This window comes from Callorhinchus milii, unplaced genomic scaffold, assembly GCF_018977255.1.
Source record: "Callorhinchus milii isolate IMCB2004 unplaced genomic scaffold, IMCB_Cmil_1.0 Scaffold6, whole genome shotgun sequence".
NCBI classification, from domain to species: domain Eukaryota; kingdom Metazoa; phylum Chordata; class Chondrichthyes; order Chimaeriformes; family Callorhinchidae; genus Callorhinchus; species Callorhinchus milii.
In genome coordinates this window covers 7816655-7834217 of record NW_024704747.1, presented here as the reverse complement: position 1 = coordinate 7834217, position 17563 = coordinate 7816655, and the positions used below count along the sequence as shown (strand labels likewise).

Sequence of the window (17563 nt, the reverse complement as noted above, 5' to 3'; positions counted from 1 at the left end):
GCATCAGCTAACCCCCTCCTAGACATTTGAATATTTCAAACTTTTACCGGGAACAGTAGAAAATACAAATTGATAGGTAGGTATGTGTGTTTACAAGTGTCAGTAAACCTAGTAGTCTGCAAAATGGGAAATCCAGGCTCAAACACTGAAAATATGACTATAATTCATTGTCGAACCTCAACTATTTTAAATGTGAAGCACAAACTGAACTATCATCTTGATATCTCTTTATTTATTTGCTCACTTAAATCTAGGCAGACAGACATCAGCATTCATTTAAAATTACACCGTGCACAGCTGAGAACAGATATCACATACTGTAATTTCAATGTAAAAGCTAATCATTAAACAAGTAGCCAAATGAATGCTCAACATGAGTAATCATTATCCATTTACTGTTCTTTTTGAATGATTTCTACATCTAACTTCTAACTCCTCAGGTGACTGTCACCTTACTGAGTGGTCGACATGGAGTTCCTGTCAGCTAATCTGTCTGGACGGAAAGCGATTTGAAGCGACTGGTCACCAAACCCATTCTAGAGCTGTAATCGTTCAGGCTCTGGAAAACCAGGACAACTGTCCACAGCAAATCTGGGAGGAGAGGCCATGTGCAGGTCAGAACAAATGAAAAACATTCACTTTGACTTTACATTATTGTAAAGTCACAGATGCCAAATGCACCATGAACATGTTGTTGTGAAACAAACTGCAAAATCTATGGATTGGGATGAACATTAAAAATAAAAATCCGATTTTATATATTGTGTTAAAAATTGTAAATGGAGGAGTTGAGGGTGAACCTTGCTCCAGATTTGGAGCCCAAAGAGTTTGTTAAACCAGTTAATCTGAATAATAATTTACCTTCTCTGCAAAGACACATGCCCTTTGCACCTTTTCCCATCAAGCTGGATGTTTTAACATTCAATGTAAAATATATCCCTATAAATATCAAAATCTCTGATCTTATAGGAAAGTCTGCACTTTTCATTACTCAGTCCTCCCTAATGAGAACATAAGAACATAAGAATATAAGAATTAGGAGCAGGAGTAGGCCATTCGGCCCCTAAGGTATCCCTTGCTCCAGGGAGCTGGTCTGACGATATAGGTTAGTGGTACAGTTGGAGTTGTCTTTTTTTTTCCGACTCCAGTGAATTTAGTGGAGTTATTATGTTTCCTATTAGATTCAAAGTAAAAGATATGTAATGGAAAGGTAATTTGCTTCATTCATATGAGATTGTGGTTGTGACCAGTTTGTGCAATGCAGGAAATCTAAAGATAACCTGTTATTTTAGTAATTTACTTACCTGCATTAGGTTTAGTTCTGAACATAGAAAATGGTGAATCATTTAAGATCAATTGACCTTAAAAGGATCTCCAATCAAAATTTAACTCATACGAGCAGAGACAATTTGTGAGCTCTTGATTAGAGAGCAGGCTGTTAAAAACGTACATTAGCAATATTTCTGATTTGATTTACTGTTTTAAACAGGCAGATACCTTATGCTCTTAATAAGAGCATATGAACATAAGAATTAGGAGCAGGAGTAGGCCATTCGGCCCCTCGAGCCTGCCCCGCCATTTGATAAGATCATGGCTGATCTTCAGACCTAACTCTAATTACCTGCCCTATCCCCATATCCCCTAATCCTTCTATTTTTTAAAAAATCAATCAGTCTCAGCCTTGAAGATGTTCAAGGACTGAGCATCTACAGCCTTATGGGGTAGTGAATTCCATAAGTTCACTATCCTCTGAGTGAAGAAATGTTTCCTCAACTCTGTTCTAAAAGGCTGACCCTTAATTTTAAGACTGTGACCCCTGGTTATAGATTCTCCTACCAGGGGAGCAGACCCTCAGTGTCTACTTTATCAGCCCTTTAAGAATCTTATAAGTTTCAATAAGATCTCCCCTAATTCTTCTGTACTCTGGAGAATACAGCCCCAGTTTATTCAGTCTATCCTCATAGGTCAGTCCCCTCATCCCAGGAACTAACCGAGTGAATCTACACTGCACCCCCTCCAGGGCAAGTATGTCCTTTTTTAAATAAGGAGACCAAAACTGTTATTTTATAATAACTTTTATAATAACAGAATAATAGTATTCCTTTATGATCGTGCTTACAGTCACTTCCCCCCTCTTTCTCCCCTGGCTTATTGTCAGACTCCACCACTGTGAAGCTCTCTGGGATGCTATCACGGGGAAGGACACTATCTAAATGCAAATTGTTGTTGTTGCAAGGAAAAATTGAAAAGTATTGAAACATTTTGTGAGGCTAGGAAAGCTGAAAAATTCTTTGTTGCTTTGAATTGTCACTGCCAGTAAATAATATAAGTAAATTATTAACTTAAGAATAAACTTTTTTTTAATCAAAGTTGATTTATGAATTGTAACAATGTGGGATTCAGAGTGATGTAATAAGGTGTAGTGTAGTGTAGGGGCAGCAGAATAAAGTTATATTAGCAGGTCAGATTGCCCTCAAAACAGGAGCGTGGATTTATTCTGAAAGGGAATGGAGTAGCATGCAGGCGAGATGTTTTTCTCTGCTAAACTAGTTTTCTAAGATGGTCCGTTTCACTGTAGCACAAACTTTTACTTCACCTTTGGCGCCAATGCCACACCGAGATTTTCAGCATGCTTTTTCCCAATGATAGTTTTAGCCTAGTTTGGGTCATCGCTTTCTGTGGGCAATAATTCCTTCAACTTTTATTTTAAAAAATTATTAATTTGGTCACTCAATCCACAAATGTTTTGGGACACTGCTGTATGCAATTGGCTGTCACATTTCACCCCCAAAATATATAGTCAATTCACTTTAGTACATTCTGTGAAATGCTTTTAAGGTATCTCGATGACATTGTAAGGCACTATATCAAATGCGAGGATTATTATTACAATTGATAAAAGTGAGACTGATAACAAACACTCTTGTACCTGGGAAAGTCAAATATGGGAAAAAAATCAATCTCTATGTGTCCATTTCAATGTGTTTTTTCTACCATCCATCTTTCCATAACAATATATAGGTGTGCCACAGTAGCCTTCTGTTTGCATTGTTCCACAAGTACTCCACCTGGTAAACAAACCTCTGGGTTAAACTGAAAGAAACACAGACAACAAGTCATGTAAGAGTTATGTCAGAGCTGGGAAATTCCAACTCGCCAAGAGGTGCTGGGCTGCTCTGACTTAGGTACTTTCCAACTTGGGTTCACTGAAAAACAAAACTTCAGAAAAATTACTATATCTAGAGTTTTGCCTGCATTGTGTTATCTAGTTGTATAATTTATATTATTAATCTGGTTATTCAATGTAGAACTGATATTGATATCCAGTAATAAATAGTTACATGATAGGATAATACAGTGTAATGCTTCATCTGTAATTGAAACCAATGTACCATTTTAGAGACCATTGAATACCGGGTTTTCAGCCTCTCTGCTCCCACACTCTGGAACTCCATCCCATAGTCCCTTCACCTCGCTTCCTCCCTTGCCTCCTTCAAGGCCGGTCTCAAGAGCCTCCTCTACGAACGTGCCTTCAGTCACCCTCCCACCTCTATGCCTCTATAAATGTAATTTTGTTGTTGTTCCCAAATGCACAAAATTGATAGATTTTTTTCATTTCAATTCATACTTGATATTTAATTTGCCGTGTATTTTTCTGCCTTGAACTATAATAATTACTCAATATTGACATGTTTTTACATGTTGACCTGCATTTGGAGTGCAGATGCCATAACACGTTTCTATGTGATTGTTACCACTATGAGCATATGAGTTTTGCATACAACAAAAGTGTCAAGAAACAAGTAGCACATTACAGATTTTTTCCTATTTGAACCTGACACAACGATAACAAACCCAAGAACAATGTGTGTCAATTTGCAGGCAAATAGCATTGTATTTTATGCGTGGTTTAAAATAATTTGTAAACCTTTGAAAATAATGAAAAAGGTTACTTCTAATTAAAAGGAAAATTTTGTATTCCTTCCAATGCCCTCTGAAAGTATGTGTAGTATGAAGGAAATTGGCCATTTGCCATATTGAAAACAGATAAGTCTCTGCTTCTCCTTCATTTCACATGGAGGAAAAAATTTCACACTCTATTTGTGTTGCACCATTAGTGTTGAATCAAGACTGAAATTAGGAGCATTGATATGATTCTTGGATGCTTTCAAAACTACCTGAGGAGGTTGTTTCTCGAATCGAATTGATCCATCTGCTACAGTACAACTCAGTTTGAGATGCATCAGATTTCAAAAGAACTATTTCAACTTTAAAAATAAGTGTTTTTCTTGAGGTCAATAATGAACCAGTCATATGACCGGGCTCTTTAAAACACTGAAAAAATAAGCAAAGTTTGCAGCAGTTTTAAAGTGCTCTGAGTATAAGTTTAGTTGTGTATGTGCAGAGTTTTTCTCAGTCTCTGACAAGAGTAATTTTGGAATGAGAAATCTAATTCAGTTTCCTTCTTCTAAATACTAATTTAAATTCGCTTATTTTTCGCCTGTTGTGAAGTATTGTATTTAAAAAAGATAATGTCAGCAAATTCAGAGCCCTCTTTAAAATCCTCAAATTTCATTACTTCGGCTCTAATGAAGCCGTTAGAAATGAATTGTAGCCAGTTAATGGTGCCTTTTCTGTACAGAGTTAAGATAGCAATAATCAAATGAGATCAATGGTGTCATTAATCTACTTCATTTAAAATAAAAAGCTTGGTGTTGGTAAGGCATTGCAGTAGAGTTAGGAAACAATCATATTTCGGTTTCACTCCAAATTGGAATATTTATATCAGGAAAAAAATGGATTGTTAGTAAGCAGTTAGTGGAACAAACATTAAAAATAAACTGGAGGGATAGAAGAAGAGTGCCTCCTTCACTTACAATTGGGTCAGCGACAGAGCAATGTGAAGTTAGTAGTGAAGTTGCACGCTGTCAACTCGCATCATTTTGCTACAAAGTACTGTGTCAATACAGTTAATGTAACTGGACCATCAAAAAGCAAACATCTTCACCATAGAAGAAGTAAAATTGAACCGTATCAGCTTCTGACCAGCAGGTGAAAATAATAATATTATTAAAAATAATTAAAAATTACTATAAGGAGATGATTGCTAGAGAGAACCTCCCTTTCCTATACCTCAGACTCACCGAACTGGTGCACAAGCTCGGAGTCTGGTTCGACCCACAGCTGTCCATCCTTCCCCACATCTGGTCCCTGACCAGGACCACTTTCCTTCACATGTCACATTCTAGCCAGGCTCCACTGGCTCCATAACACCGAATGGATCAATTTCAAGATTCGCATTCTCGTCTTCAAATCCTTTCATGCCACGGCACCTTCCTACCTCTCCAACCTGCTTACTGCCCAACCCACTACCTGCTGTCTCAGCTCGACTGTCTCCGGCCTCCTGCATATCCCTAGTGGCCTCCATTCCACCATTGGTGGCCGCACCTTCAGCCACTATGCTCCGAACCTCTGGAACACTCTTCCTCTTGCTCCATCTTGCTCCTTTCTTCCCCATCTTCACGTCACGCCTGAAGACCTCTGGGACGTTACCATGCATGTTGTGGTTGAGAAAATAAAGTTAACAGTGGTAACTTTGTAATTAAAATATTCCTATGCTACTCTATTGGGAATACAGTAATTACTTTAAATCTGCCTCAGCCTAACTTATATTGTCCTGTACATGTTTGGATGTTAATTCAAATTTGGTTAGTACCATTGTAGAGCTGGAGAATGAAAGCTAGAAACTGGAAATGTAAAGAAATTTGAATATCCTTTCCCACAAAGGTCATGCTAACTGCAAACTTATAGAAGTGAACAGATCCATTAGATTTACTCACTGTTACTAACAATAGCTGTACTTTGAGATTACATTTGTAATCGCACAAGGCAATTATTAGTTGGTTGGTTGTAATTTGGGAACAATGACATCCAAATCAGTTGCCTCTTCCCTTGCCTCCTTCAAGGCCCGTTTCAAGACTCTCTTTGACCATGCCTTCAATCATCCTCTCACCTCCACCCCTCTTGATTCCAATCCCCAGCTCGGGTGCAAGCCCTTGACTGTCCAACTCCTTGGGGTGTCCTCCTGACATGCGTTGTTGTTCTACGTCTTCTTGCAGATGGAAAATGTCAAGAGTATGAATGGAGATCGAGCCCCTGGATTGGCAATGAACGGAATGTGTGGTGTGTGCGTTCAGATGGTGTAAATGTGACAGGTAATCTACCACAGAAATTTATTTGTGTGCGCAGGAGATCATTTTAATGAAATAATATATTAACCATTAAATAATCACGGTTACAAATCTGTTCATATTTCATTTTAATAATTATTCACTTTTTCACCAATGTTCATTGCAGTTATTTTTTAAAAAATACAATTACGCCTGATGTGTTGGACACGCTTGTATTATTTTTCAGTTACATTGAACCTCAATTGTTGCAAAGCAAAAAAGAGTTAAAGGAACCTGGCTTCTTTATTTTCAAATGTGTCTATTTGTCATTTATTTTACAACAGTGCTTTAGGTTCTGGAAAGCCAGGTTAGTGCATTGAGGCTGTGGTCTTGGCCCTGCAGATTCTGGCTGTATGATTGAAACATAGAAATATAGAAACATAGGAATAGGAGTAGGCTATTCAGGGCCTCGAGACTGTTCCACCATTTTATAAGATTATGGCTGATCTGTACCTCAAGTCCAGTTATCTGCCCTTGCCCTATATCCCTTAATACTCTGACCTAACATATATCTATTTACCTCCATCTTAAAAATGTGATTAGCTGGAACTCAAAGGTGAAGGATGTACTGTAAGTGTCTGAATAGATAAACAGCCCAATTTATAAAATTAACCTTCACTATGGAATGAAGTTAAGAACATTTCTTAACATAAAGGCTTTCTTTGTACTTATGTATATGTCATGCAAAATGTATGCTGCAAAGCAAGGTGCTTTAAATGAGAATGCTATTGTGTTAAAAAAAATTAAACGGTTAGTTATTATATTTATAATTTACGTTTCTAAAAGCGATATAGTGATTACTCTTTCAAAATTTGCAATTTGAGCATGATATTGATATTCCAGTAGAGCCTTGTTTATAATGCGATTTTTGGTGTTTCTAAGATAATATTTCACCTTTTAATGAAACTGGAATAGGTGGTTTCACAGCTGCCTGGTGTGCTTCCTGCTTTCTGAATAGTTCTGCGCTAAAAAAGTAGGCCAATTACTGCGTATTGAGTTCATTATTGACCTTGTATTTCTGAGTGCCGCGCATGCTCAAAGCAGGGCGTAACATGACTTGATGACCTAGTACCCCAAGTAATGATATAGATGTGTTGATAGGTTTCCAGAAGTAGAAAGGTTCGTCCGAAATATGTTGGTAAATGTTGAGCTGAATTATGCACAGTAAGATTCAACGTTTCAGATTAGACTCATGGGCAAAGGCCAAGGGGTTTCCTTTGATGAAATTTAGCTAAAATTATGGTAATCTCTTGGTCCCTGAAATCACCATTTTACTCAGACTATTTTATATAGGCTAAAACGGGCCATATATTCACCACAGTGCACTGCAGCGAATGAAGTCCACACCTGCACCACATTATAACTGAATCAATGCGGTAAAGAAGTGTGTTATAACACGGCTGCACTATTAACAAGAACTGTTAGAATATAAAAGCATAAATGTTTAATGTATCTCACATCTCTGGCGCGAGAAGTGAACCTGAAGAATTTCCGTTGTTTTTGTTAACTTCAGGTGGATGCTCTTCTCTGAGCCAGCCAGCTGCAACCAGACACTGCCACCCTCCCTGCACTAAACCATACTCCTATTGTACCCAGGTAAGTGATACTATCCAATAAGGAGCAAAAACCTTGTTCACTGTAATTACTTGACATTCACCAGTTATTGATGAGCTTAAAAAGGTACAATGAAGAATATTGATTCTTCTTACTAAATTTCTTCCGGTATAAATGCTGATGCTCTGATTTTTAAATATCTTCTATTAAATGTGATCGATTTTCTTGCAAAGTAACCTGCCATCCATTCCTGATCAACTAACTGTATTTATAGTCTGAGCAAGGAATAAATGTGAACCGATTCATCAGCAATTGATGCAATGCTGTAGATTCATGTTGCATTTGTCAATTGGTTGGCTCAATTGATGAGGCTCTTGCCTTCCAGGTAGAAGATTGCGAGGATATGGCACATATCAGATTAATCCTCACACTATTGCAGAACATAAAGAGGATACTGCAGTTCTGTTGGAGTTGTCCTGTGAATGTGATGTTGAACAACACTGTCTGTTCAACCCCAAACTCCTCTAGTTTGGATTACCAGTCAGTTGTGTGAAACATTTTCAGCTTTCCCACCCATCCCCATCCCCCCCCACCAATGTCAGGAGATGTAGCAAAATGTTTCACACAGCTGATATCGTTTGGGAGTTGAAAGATGTGTATTGCTTTAGTAAATAACAAAATGACATTGCGATTGATTTCAGGGATTAAGACATTACCATCATTTTAGCTCAATTTTGTCACAGGAAATCCCTTTTGCCCTTTGCCCAGGAGTCTAATCTGAAATGTTGAATCTTACTGTTAATTCAGCTCAATATCTATCAACATATTTCAGACGAGCCTTTCTACTTCTGGGAACCTATCGACACATCTATATCGTTACTCGGGTAGCAGAGTGCTTTTTATTAATTCAAGGCACCTTTCAACAAAGTGCACTTTGCACTGTTCATCACACACCCACTCTGATACAAGCCTAAAGTCACCCAGTGAGGTAGGAAGGTCCTATTCCTAATTAAATAATGCAAATTATCCTTGAATAGAAATAATTTATTGGATGATCTCTGTTCTTATATGAGAACTGTAAAATAATAGAGTTGGAGGAAATTCTCTCCAATTCTAAGTTCCTTTCCTATTTCTGATTGCAATAACTCCAACTTGACTCCACACTCGTATCTACTGCTGTGTGATGTTTTATACTGGTCAGTGGCAATAGTTTTCCTATGTTGCTCAACTTGGTCCTGTGATTGTACTATTGTGGCAGTTACAAGAATTACAATGAGCCAAAGGACTGCCTTCTAAATGATAAATTTCTATTAGAGCCAAATTTCCAGATGTGGGGATTCATAATGTATTCTTACTAATTAAATTAATTGCCTTTGAACAGCAAAGTACCATGATAAAGAGTACCCAGAAGAGAGTATCTTGGAGAATGCACAATATGTTGTGGTCCTTCCAAAGGCAGGAGGTGTGGGGTGGGTGGGCATTGCTGGAAAGTTTAACAAGGAAGCATTGAGAACGCCAGAAATGGTTCTGCAAAACACCAAACACCAATTGGTGGAGCAAACTAAACGGTAGAAACAGGATATCCATCTTAGATCTGTAAATTCAAATACAGTTCTTTGCTGTTAAGGTTCACTGTTTTCAGTCCAATTTTGATTAGTAACTTTGCAAGTCTGCAGCAAGTCAAACACTTTTAAGCCAATTTCAACCTACACGTGTGTTTAGTGCCATCTAGTGGTATTACAATGTCAATGTAAGGTGTGTCACACCTTATGGCTGATGTGATACTTCCTTGAATTATCAGCGCATGAATTTTCGCAAAATTCTCTGTTAATTGTAATCACTTAAGGGATCACTTTTTTTTTAAAAAAGATAATGGGTCCAGCTTAGCATTAACCTGGAGCAGGGATACATATTATTAATGACTGTATTTCACTGAAACCTATTGTGGAAAAGACGGATCTGTGCAATTCTTATGAATACTCCAGAGCCTTTCACAGAGCATAATTATCAAAGATCCATGTACTGTACAGAATTATAGTGGTGGTGGAGGTTAAATATGATAAAACCTATAGTTTACTGGAATGATCAAGGCTTTGTAGAATATATTTTTTCTGAATGTTCCTGTTTGGTGCTGTAAGTGTTCAGGACTGATTACTTATTATGCTTAATATGCTGCTGTTTGAGACTATTATGAACTTATATGCCCTTTAATTGCTTGTCGTGTTTAATAAACTTCTGATAGCTGAAATTAAATCATACGCTTTATGATTGCTGGCCATCTTTAATATACAATTGTGTCCTCAGGGTGGTGTGTGCGGCTGTGAAACAGGTTATCTGGAAGTAATGACCCCTTATGGGTTCCTTGACTACTGCACTAAAATTCCAGGACCCGAAGAGAAAAGGGCGGATGTGAAAACTAGTGCAGGGAAGAACAAGGCTGGGAATTCGAAGATCCAGGAGTTTTTTAAAGGATGGTCTATTGATCCTTTTGATCTTGGTAAGTGTTCCGATGAAGATCCATCGTTGAATTGCATTGTAGAAAAAATTGCTCTGCTATGGACAGTAAAGACATGAGAAAAAGCCAAATGGCCATCAAGCCCATCAAACCCATTCCTGCCTCAGACCACACAAAACATATACTATCACAGATGTTACCCTAACCCATTCTGGTTGAGGGAATTTTTGGAATAGATACACCTTGCACCCCAAAGGTAATGAAGCACAAGTTGGGTTGGGTCTTTGCTTCTCATATCTATAACTCTGAGGAAAAATCTAATCCCTCAAAAAAATCTTGATTTTGATCCTGTGGACTCCAGTTTTACTCTCATGGCCAAAGTCACATCTTAGTAACATAATGAAGCAGATCCACTGTTATTGAAGCAGATTTTTTTAAAAAGGAAATTAGATATTCGCAGGAAAAACAATATAGGGAGAAGGCCGGAGAATGAGATTAGACGGGAATGGAGAAAAACCCGAGCTCAGACTTAATGTGCTGAACAGATTATTTTCTGTGCTATTTCTAAGGCATCGCTAGGATTGGCATCCCTTTTTGGGAGTGCAATAAGAATGAGGTTCCCTCAAAAGTAGAGATTGTTAGACTTGCTCAACACAGCAGGAACCACGTTTAATAAATTACTGTCATCTGTGGAATGATTTTCACTGTGAACTGGAAATGCTGTTAAAAAATCTGTGCAGTTACATTTAACATTTACAACTTAGACTGTTCAAGGATGCTGAGTAAATGCTACAACTCATTTCGGCCATTCTTGGTGATTTTGTGGGAAAACAAATGGCTAGAAAATAGTGCCAGATTTCTAAGGAAATGTCCTGGGGTGTTTGAAAATGCAGTTTGTGTGCCTTTGTCAAAAAGGCATGAATTCTGTATGTTTTAAGAAGACATTTACAAATCACTCACGCAGTGCATTGGTATTTATGATTGTGAAAATATTCAGAAAATTAGGCCATCAGCCTGCGTTTCTCAGTCTCAGTATCCTGTATCCACAGAATATAATACATGCGGACCACAACTCCCATTTTTTACCCTGAGTTGCTAAACCTGTCTCTGTACTGATATATTTTGCATTGAAACAGTTTGCATGAAGACATAAGAAATGTTGTTGTCTAAGCAATATATTTATTACAGATAGTTTAAAGCCAGCCCAGGCAATCCAGCTAAATAGACGCACTATATCTTCTATCAACGGAGCTGGCAGCATGCATTTTTCTTTCTGACATTCAATTGGTACTTTATTTAAACCATAATGTTTGAACTTTAAAATAGTGAATAAATTCTTTAACTTTTACTGCCAAATGCATGCTGATCACACTCTGTTAGTTAAATTGCTCTACCAAGCTGCTAGCCAAGGACATCTCAGTTAAAGCGATTGTGGAAAAAATAATTTAAGTATGTTAGGTTGGGGACTCACTTCAAGTAAGTCAGATGTTGTTAGAATAATAATTTACCCACAGAACTAGTCTTGTGTGTACTTTTACTTGATGCGGACAAAGTATGTTTTCAGGATTATGCCTAAGATTATGTTGGTTCATAAATATATGTTTCAATTACATTTTCATATATATTTCATTTAGCTCAACCAGTTAACTGCTTCAGGAGGCACGAGGCAGCACACAGTTGCATTTCCCAATATATTTCTTGACATTTTTTTCAATTAATCCCCTTGAAAGTAATAGGTCTCAATGTTTAGTGAATCCCATTTTGACATTTGCCGCCTTTTTTTGTTCCACACACTGCTAATAAGGGAAAGTGATTAATGATTATTAAGGGCCTTTCCCTAAATCACTTTCACTGTGAAGCCACATATGTTGCTCAATTTCCGCGTCATTAGGTAATACAATACAATTTCATCACTGGAAACTGCTCCCACTGCTGGATTCTGATAAAGCCGTACAAATGAGCAAAAAATCAGACACTTATTGGCAAGCAATTAATGAGGATGAAGATATTAATTTGAAAGCAGTACAGTACTGCATTTGCAAAGGATTAACAGAAAAGAATATGCTTCAATGTCTCTCAAGGCAAATTTTCCTCATAACTAATGTGAAGTGCAAGTTTGAACAGTGGCACAGTATCTTCTTTAGCCTTTGCTGCCCTCTTCCTTCATCGCACTTTCTGAGCCCCCATGTTTTGTTTCTCTGCCAACTTTGCCCATTTCCCTTTAAACAACCATCTCACTCTCACTGTTCTAACCATACCTATCTTCCCATTATTTCTTCTAAGTCACTTTTTCCCTTCCTTCCATTCCATTCCTTCTTGGTGACATCATCCAAAGACATGGGATCAACTTCCACATGTATGCAGATGACGCCAAACTCTATCTCTCTGCCTCCAACCTCGACCCTAGGACCACTGCTGTCTGACAGAATGTCTGTCAGACATCAAGTCCTGGATGAGAGCTAACTTTCTACAGTTGAACATCAGGAAGACCGAGGTTCTTCTGATTGGCTCACGCCAACGTCTCCTCACCTCAGGCACTGGCAGCATCAGCATCCATGGATGCACATTCCACCTCACGAAGCCAGTTAGTCACCTGGGAGTCTTGTTTGAACCTCAACTGTCCTTTTTCCCCCACATCTGTGCAATGACCACTCTGCTTCCCCCACCTCTGCAACATCGCCCAACTCCGCCACTGTCTCACCCCTCAGGTCGCTGAAACCCTCATAAATACCTCCCATTACAACCAGGCTTGACTATGTCAACTCTCCCCTTGTTGCTCTTCCCAACTCTTCCATCCACAAGCTGCAGATCATCTAGAACTCTGCATCTTGTATCCTCTCCTGCACCAGGCTCCATGACCCCATCACACCCGCCTGCGCCCGGCTCCACTGGCTCCCCATTCCTCAGAGGATAGAGTTCAGAATTCTCATCCTCACCTTCAAGATCCTCCATGGCCTTGCCACCTCCTATCTCTCTGATTTGCTAACCCCTTATCAACCTGTCCGGTCCTTCCGCTCAGCAGACTCCAGCCTGCTCCATGTCCCTCACAGGGCCCGCACTACCATTGGCCTTCAGGCTCTCTGCCCCCCACCCTCTGGTACTCCTTCCCACATTCCCTTCGCCTTGCTCCCTCACTTGCCTCCTTCAAGGCATACCTCAAGATCCTCCTCTTTGACCATTGCTTTGGCTACCCTCTCTCTCCTCCACTCTCTCTGATCCCAACCCCCTCCCACCCCACCCCCCGCCCTCGAGGCCTAATCCCTGATTGTCCAGCGCCTTGGGATGTCCTCCCAATATGAAAGGTGCTTTACAAATGTAATCTTATATTGTGTTGTATTCCCGCCCCCTCCCCCACCCCTCGTATATACACTCTCTCTCAGATTCTGCACCCTGCGTGAAGTGGGCGGGTGAAGATAGCGGTATTTTTCTTTTTTAACCGGCCATTTAGGAAAAATACCTCTGTGCCTGTGAGAAACTGACTTGGTCGAAACCCTGACGGAAAGCAGAAGTGAGAAATTTTCCTCCATCATTCAAGTCTGTGTTGATGTCAAGGCCTCAGGAGACAAACTGATGATTTCCTGTCTCCATTGCATCACCCAGATCCCCATTTAAAATAAACTTTAAGAAAAATTATAATTGACTCGAAATTCTGTCAGAAACAAAAGACTTGTCCAACAGCTGTGAGAAATGCCAGTCCCAGCCGAACAACTGGTATTTGTGATGAGAGTAGAATATTACAGCTCTTTAGTCATGTTACTGGTTACAATTGCTCATTTTCACCCAAACTTCTGGGTAATTAAAGTTCTGCAGCTGGTGTATAAATATAATAATCATTGCATTTGATATAGGGACTTATCACGTCTTTGAGACGTCTCAAAGCGTTTCACAGAATATACTGTAAAACGAATTGACTGTATTATACCCTGATTTTTTAAGTTGTTACAAAAAACAGCTTTTTTTAAAATGTTAAACTAATGACTACATTGTACCTCTTTCAATTTTCTTTGACAGATGGTAAACCAAAGGTGTGGGTGTATGGAGTATCTGCAGCTGCTCTGATTCTCATTATCTTCATAACTGTCCTGTCTTATCTGATTTGGTAAGCGTTAGAAGACCAGCACTTTTTGATAATTATAATAGTAATTGCAAATTAATTCTCCACCAATAGTCCAATGATAAAGCACGTTGATAACACTGCCTGCGGTGCAGTATAGTTGTGTTATAACAGTCTTCCTTATATAAGCACAAATTTAGCTATAATGTGATTGCACTGTTGGCCCCACTGGCTGCCCCATGTGTGCAGCAAAGCTGCTTGTTTTCCAAAGTCCCAACTGCCTTTTGCTCTAAAATGGCCAATTTCCAGGTCATTTGGATGCCATTGACATCACTTCCTGTTTTGTTACGCATATGCAGAAGATGACATTAGCAGCAACCTAATGACACAGAAATTGGCCATTTTTTATCATATTCATCGATATTATTTCTTGCTTCATACATGCAAAGAAATCTTGAAGGAATGTTTTCCTAATAAGTCAGCCATAGTTTATAGAGCGGGAAAAGATTTGCCAATACATCCAGCAGTAAAGTGCTTCAAAATTGCATTGCCTGGCGCTAAAGAGATCACTGTACATGTGTAAACAGATGTGCTAAGAGGCAATAAAAGCCAATTTGTTTTTAATGCTGTAGGTACAGTTATGTGTCCATTGAACCTTTTAGTGGCCATTTCCAAGTGAAGGCGGAATCAATTTGCAAAACATGACTTTGTATTACAACTGTGTGAATCGATGTTCTGGGAAACCAGCTGGTTCCGTGATTGCACACCTGAATCATTGATTTATACGGTGGTTTTCTTGTCAATTGTGGGCAATTTTCACAGGCCAATCAACAAACAAGGTTTAAACAGAGTATGAGAATGATCAGAATCTGAATACTTGTAACTCTCTTATCATTGAAAGTCTGTCATCTCCATAGAAAAGCAAATAATGCGCCCTGTTTAAAATGTAAAAAGTCTGCAAGATAAACCATTCTACACTAATTGATTGGCCGTGAGCTGTTCAATCCCAAACCTGCTGTTTATTATATAATTTAGTCCCAATTTCTGTCGAGTTGATAAAAAGAACCTTAATTTTCCCCGTCATTTATTAAGAAATAAACTGAGAATAGGAATAATAATAGTAATAATGTTAGGAACAAAGATTGTACACAGCCCTTCCTTAAAAAGAGCCCACCTTAGGCTTCCTTGTTGTAATAATAATAATAATAATCTTTGCATTTGATATAGCGCCTTATGACATCTTCGTGATGTCTCAAAGCGCTTCACAGAATATACTGTAAAGTGAATTGACTGTATATTTTCTGTGCAGCCAATTGCGCATAACAGTGTCCCACAGTGTAATTTCCCCCTTCCTTATTTTTCCAGTTACCACTGATTTGCACAGTTGCGAAGTTAATCTTAAGTCTATAATTTAGTTATTCTTACTTTTTTTTACAGTAAAAAGACAAGTCAGCAAAGACGCTCAGCCCCTCAACAGAAACCTCTGACTTTAGCCTACGATGGAGATATTGACATGTAATGAACTCTCCAGAGCCGATTCTTCCATTGTACTGTTCATAATCACAGGATGACAGAAGCCTTAACCTTAGTGTTAAACACTAGCAAGGAAGATAATCCTCAAAATCATCTTTGAGAAATGCCTCAGAAATCACTTCTTAAAAAAAATGATCCTCAGCAAATTCGAATTGTGGACTTGGACATGAGCTTTTATAAAAGAATCTGAAAGTTACATAGGTCAAACTTTACAGAAACTCTAATACAACTGACAACTCTTTACAATTGTTTACTTCACAGAGGAGTTAGCACTTCTTAGTGAAATGAAGACCAAGACTGATTTATACTGCATTCCATGTTCAATTTTCATGACAGTAGGTGAGAAAAGTTTGCTTAGAATTTCTAGTCGAAAGGTATGAAGACAATCCAAATGAAAACAACATTGCATTTACAATCTGTCATCCGTAAGTGCATTATGATGGCAGGAAAACTCTGCATATTGCTTTAAAGAAGAACTCTGGCCTAAAAGGCCAATTTTGTAGAACACTATGCGCTATATTAGTGCATCATTTCTTGCATTTATTGAACAAAAAAAACAATTTCTAGTGTTACAATATATGTACGAAGAATTTTAATATCACATGTAGCTTATTCTTTTAAGTGACTTTCTCTAAACAAAATCTGGTCGATCAAAGAGATGCAAAAAAAAAGTTGCATTGTGGAGCCTTAATGAATTTTATTTTGTAATGAACACCTTTGCTTCAAATGAGATAAGGCCCCGTCTTTTAATTGGAAGTCAGGGTGCTCCTGGGGGAATGGTGAGTATCATGTGTGGGAGAGAATGATATTTTCAGTAGATAATGATAAATGGTTCATATATTTCTGACTTCAGTTCCACGTCTTGATCATTGTTACCCATATGAGGTGACCAAGTGTAAATAGTGTTCTGCCTCTGCACCAAATGAAGTCACTCACTGAGTCATTAAACACTTTGTTCTCCTGTAATCAGAAATTTCTATCAGTTCATCTTGAATGGCAAGACTTAGTGAATAATCAGTTTTAGTTTCCTTCAAAGATTTTGTGATAAAATTAAATGATCTGACTGCTGACTGGTATTTAATGATGAAATCAATATGGTTCATTGCAGAAAAGAGAGGCTAGTTTGAATTCAGTTTGATGAACTTGGCCAAATGCCTTGAAGACAATTATTTAATCTACAAGTTACAATGGTTGTGGATTCATATAACAAACATAACATAGCTTTTACTGATCTTCATTTGTGAGTCTCAGGAGAGTTGTGCTAACAGCTGGTATTGTGTGTTCGTTTTTGAAATGTGTTCATTATTCAAACTGGGAACAGTTTTCAGTGTATTTTTTGTGAAAATAAACCAGAAAGCAGCTGGTTTTAATGTGGACGTTCAGTTCTCGTTTGCTCCACACTATATGGACAGTACCTTAATGATGGGAGAGAATGTTTTGCAAAGCTGATAAATGAACTAACTAACATTTCAGAAAGTTGAAAATTTGGCAAGTGTTGAATTTAGTCTGAATTTTGAAGTCAGTTTTCTGTAGTAATTTACAGAAAAGTGGCTTCAAATTGAGACAGAAATAAAGAATTTTCCATCATTTTGTGATCTGTTTTAGGTCTTAACAGACTAAGACTATGGAATTTTTGAGTCTGCCATCCCAATCTGTTTTAAACAAACATGATCTTTGCTAAAATAGTTAAATACAGTCTTAGAAATCTATTGACTGAAAAATTACCCCAGTTCCATT

At 38.2% G+C, this 17563-nt stretch overlaps 1 protein-coding gene across 1 annotated transcript in view; it reads left to right on the top strand.

The window, feature by feature from the left end:
• thsd7ba (thrombospondin, type I, domain containing 7Ba) overlaps positions 1–17320 on the top strand; it is a 180901-nt gene extending 163581 nt beyond the window's left edge. The window contains exons 21-26 of the mRNA XM_042336209.1: positions 441–614; positions 6120–6215; positions 7744–7826; positions 10089–10281; positions 14251–14338; positions 15731–17320. Coding sequence (XP_042192143.1) covers positions 441–614; positions 6120–6215; positions 7744–7826; positions 10089–10281; positions 14251–14338; positions 15731–15812 — 716 coding nt within the window. The 3' untranslated portion in view covers positions 15813–17320. The remainder of the gene's footprint in view (positions 1–440; positions 615–6119; positions 6216–7743; positions 7827–10088; positions 10282–14250; positions 14339–15730) is intronic.
• Positions 17321–17563: the final 243 nt, after the last annotated feature.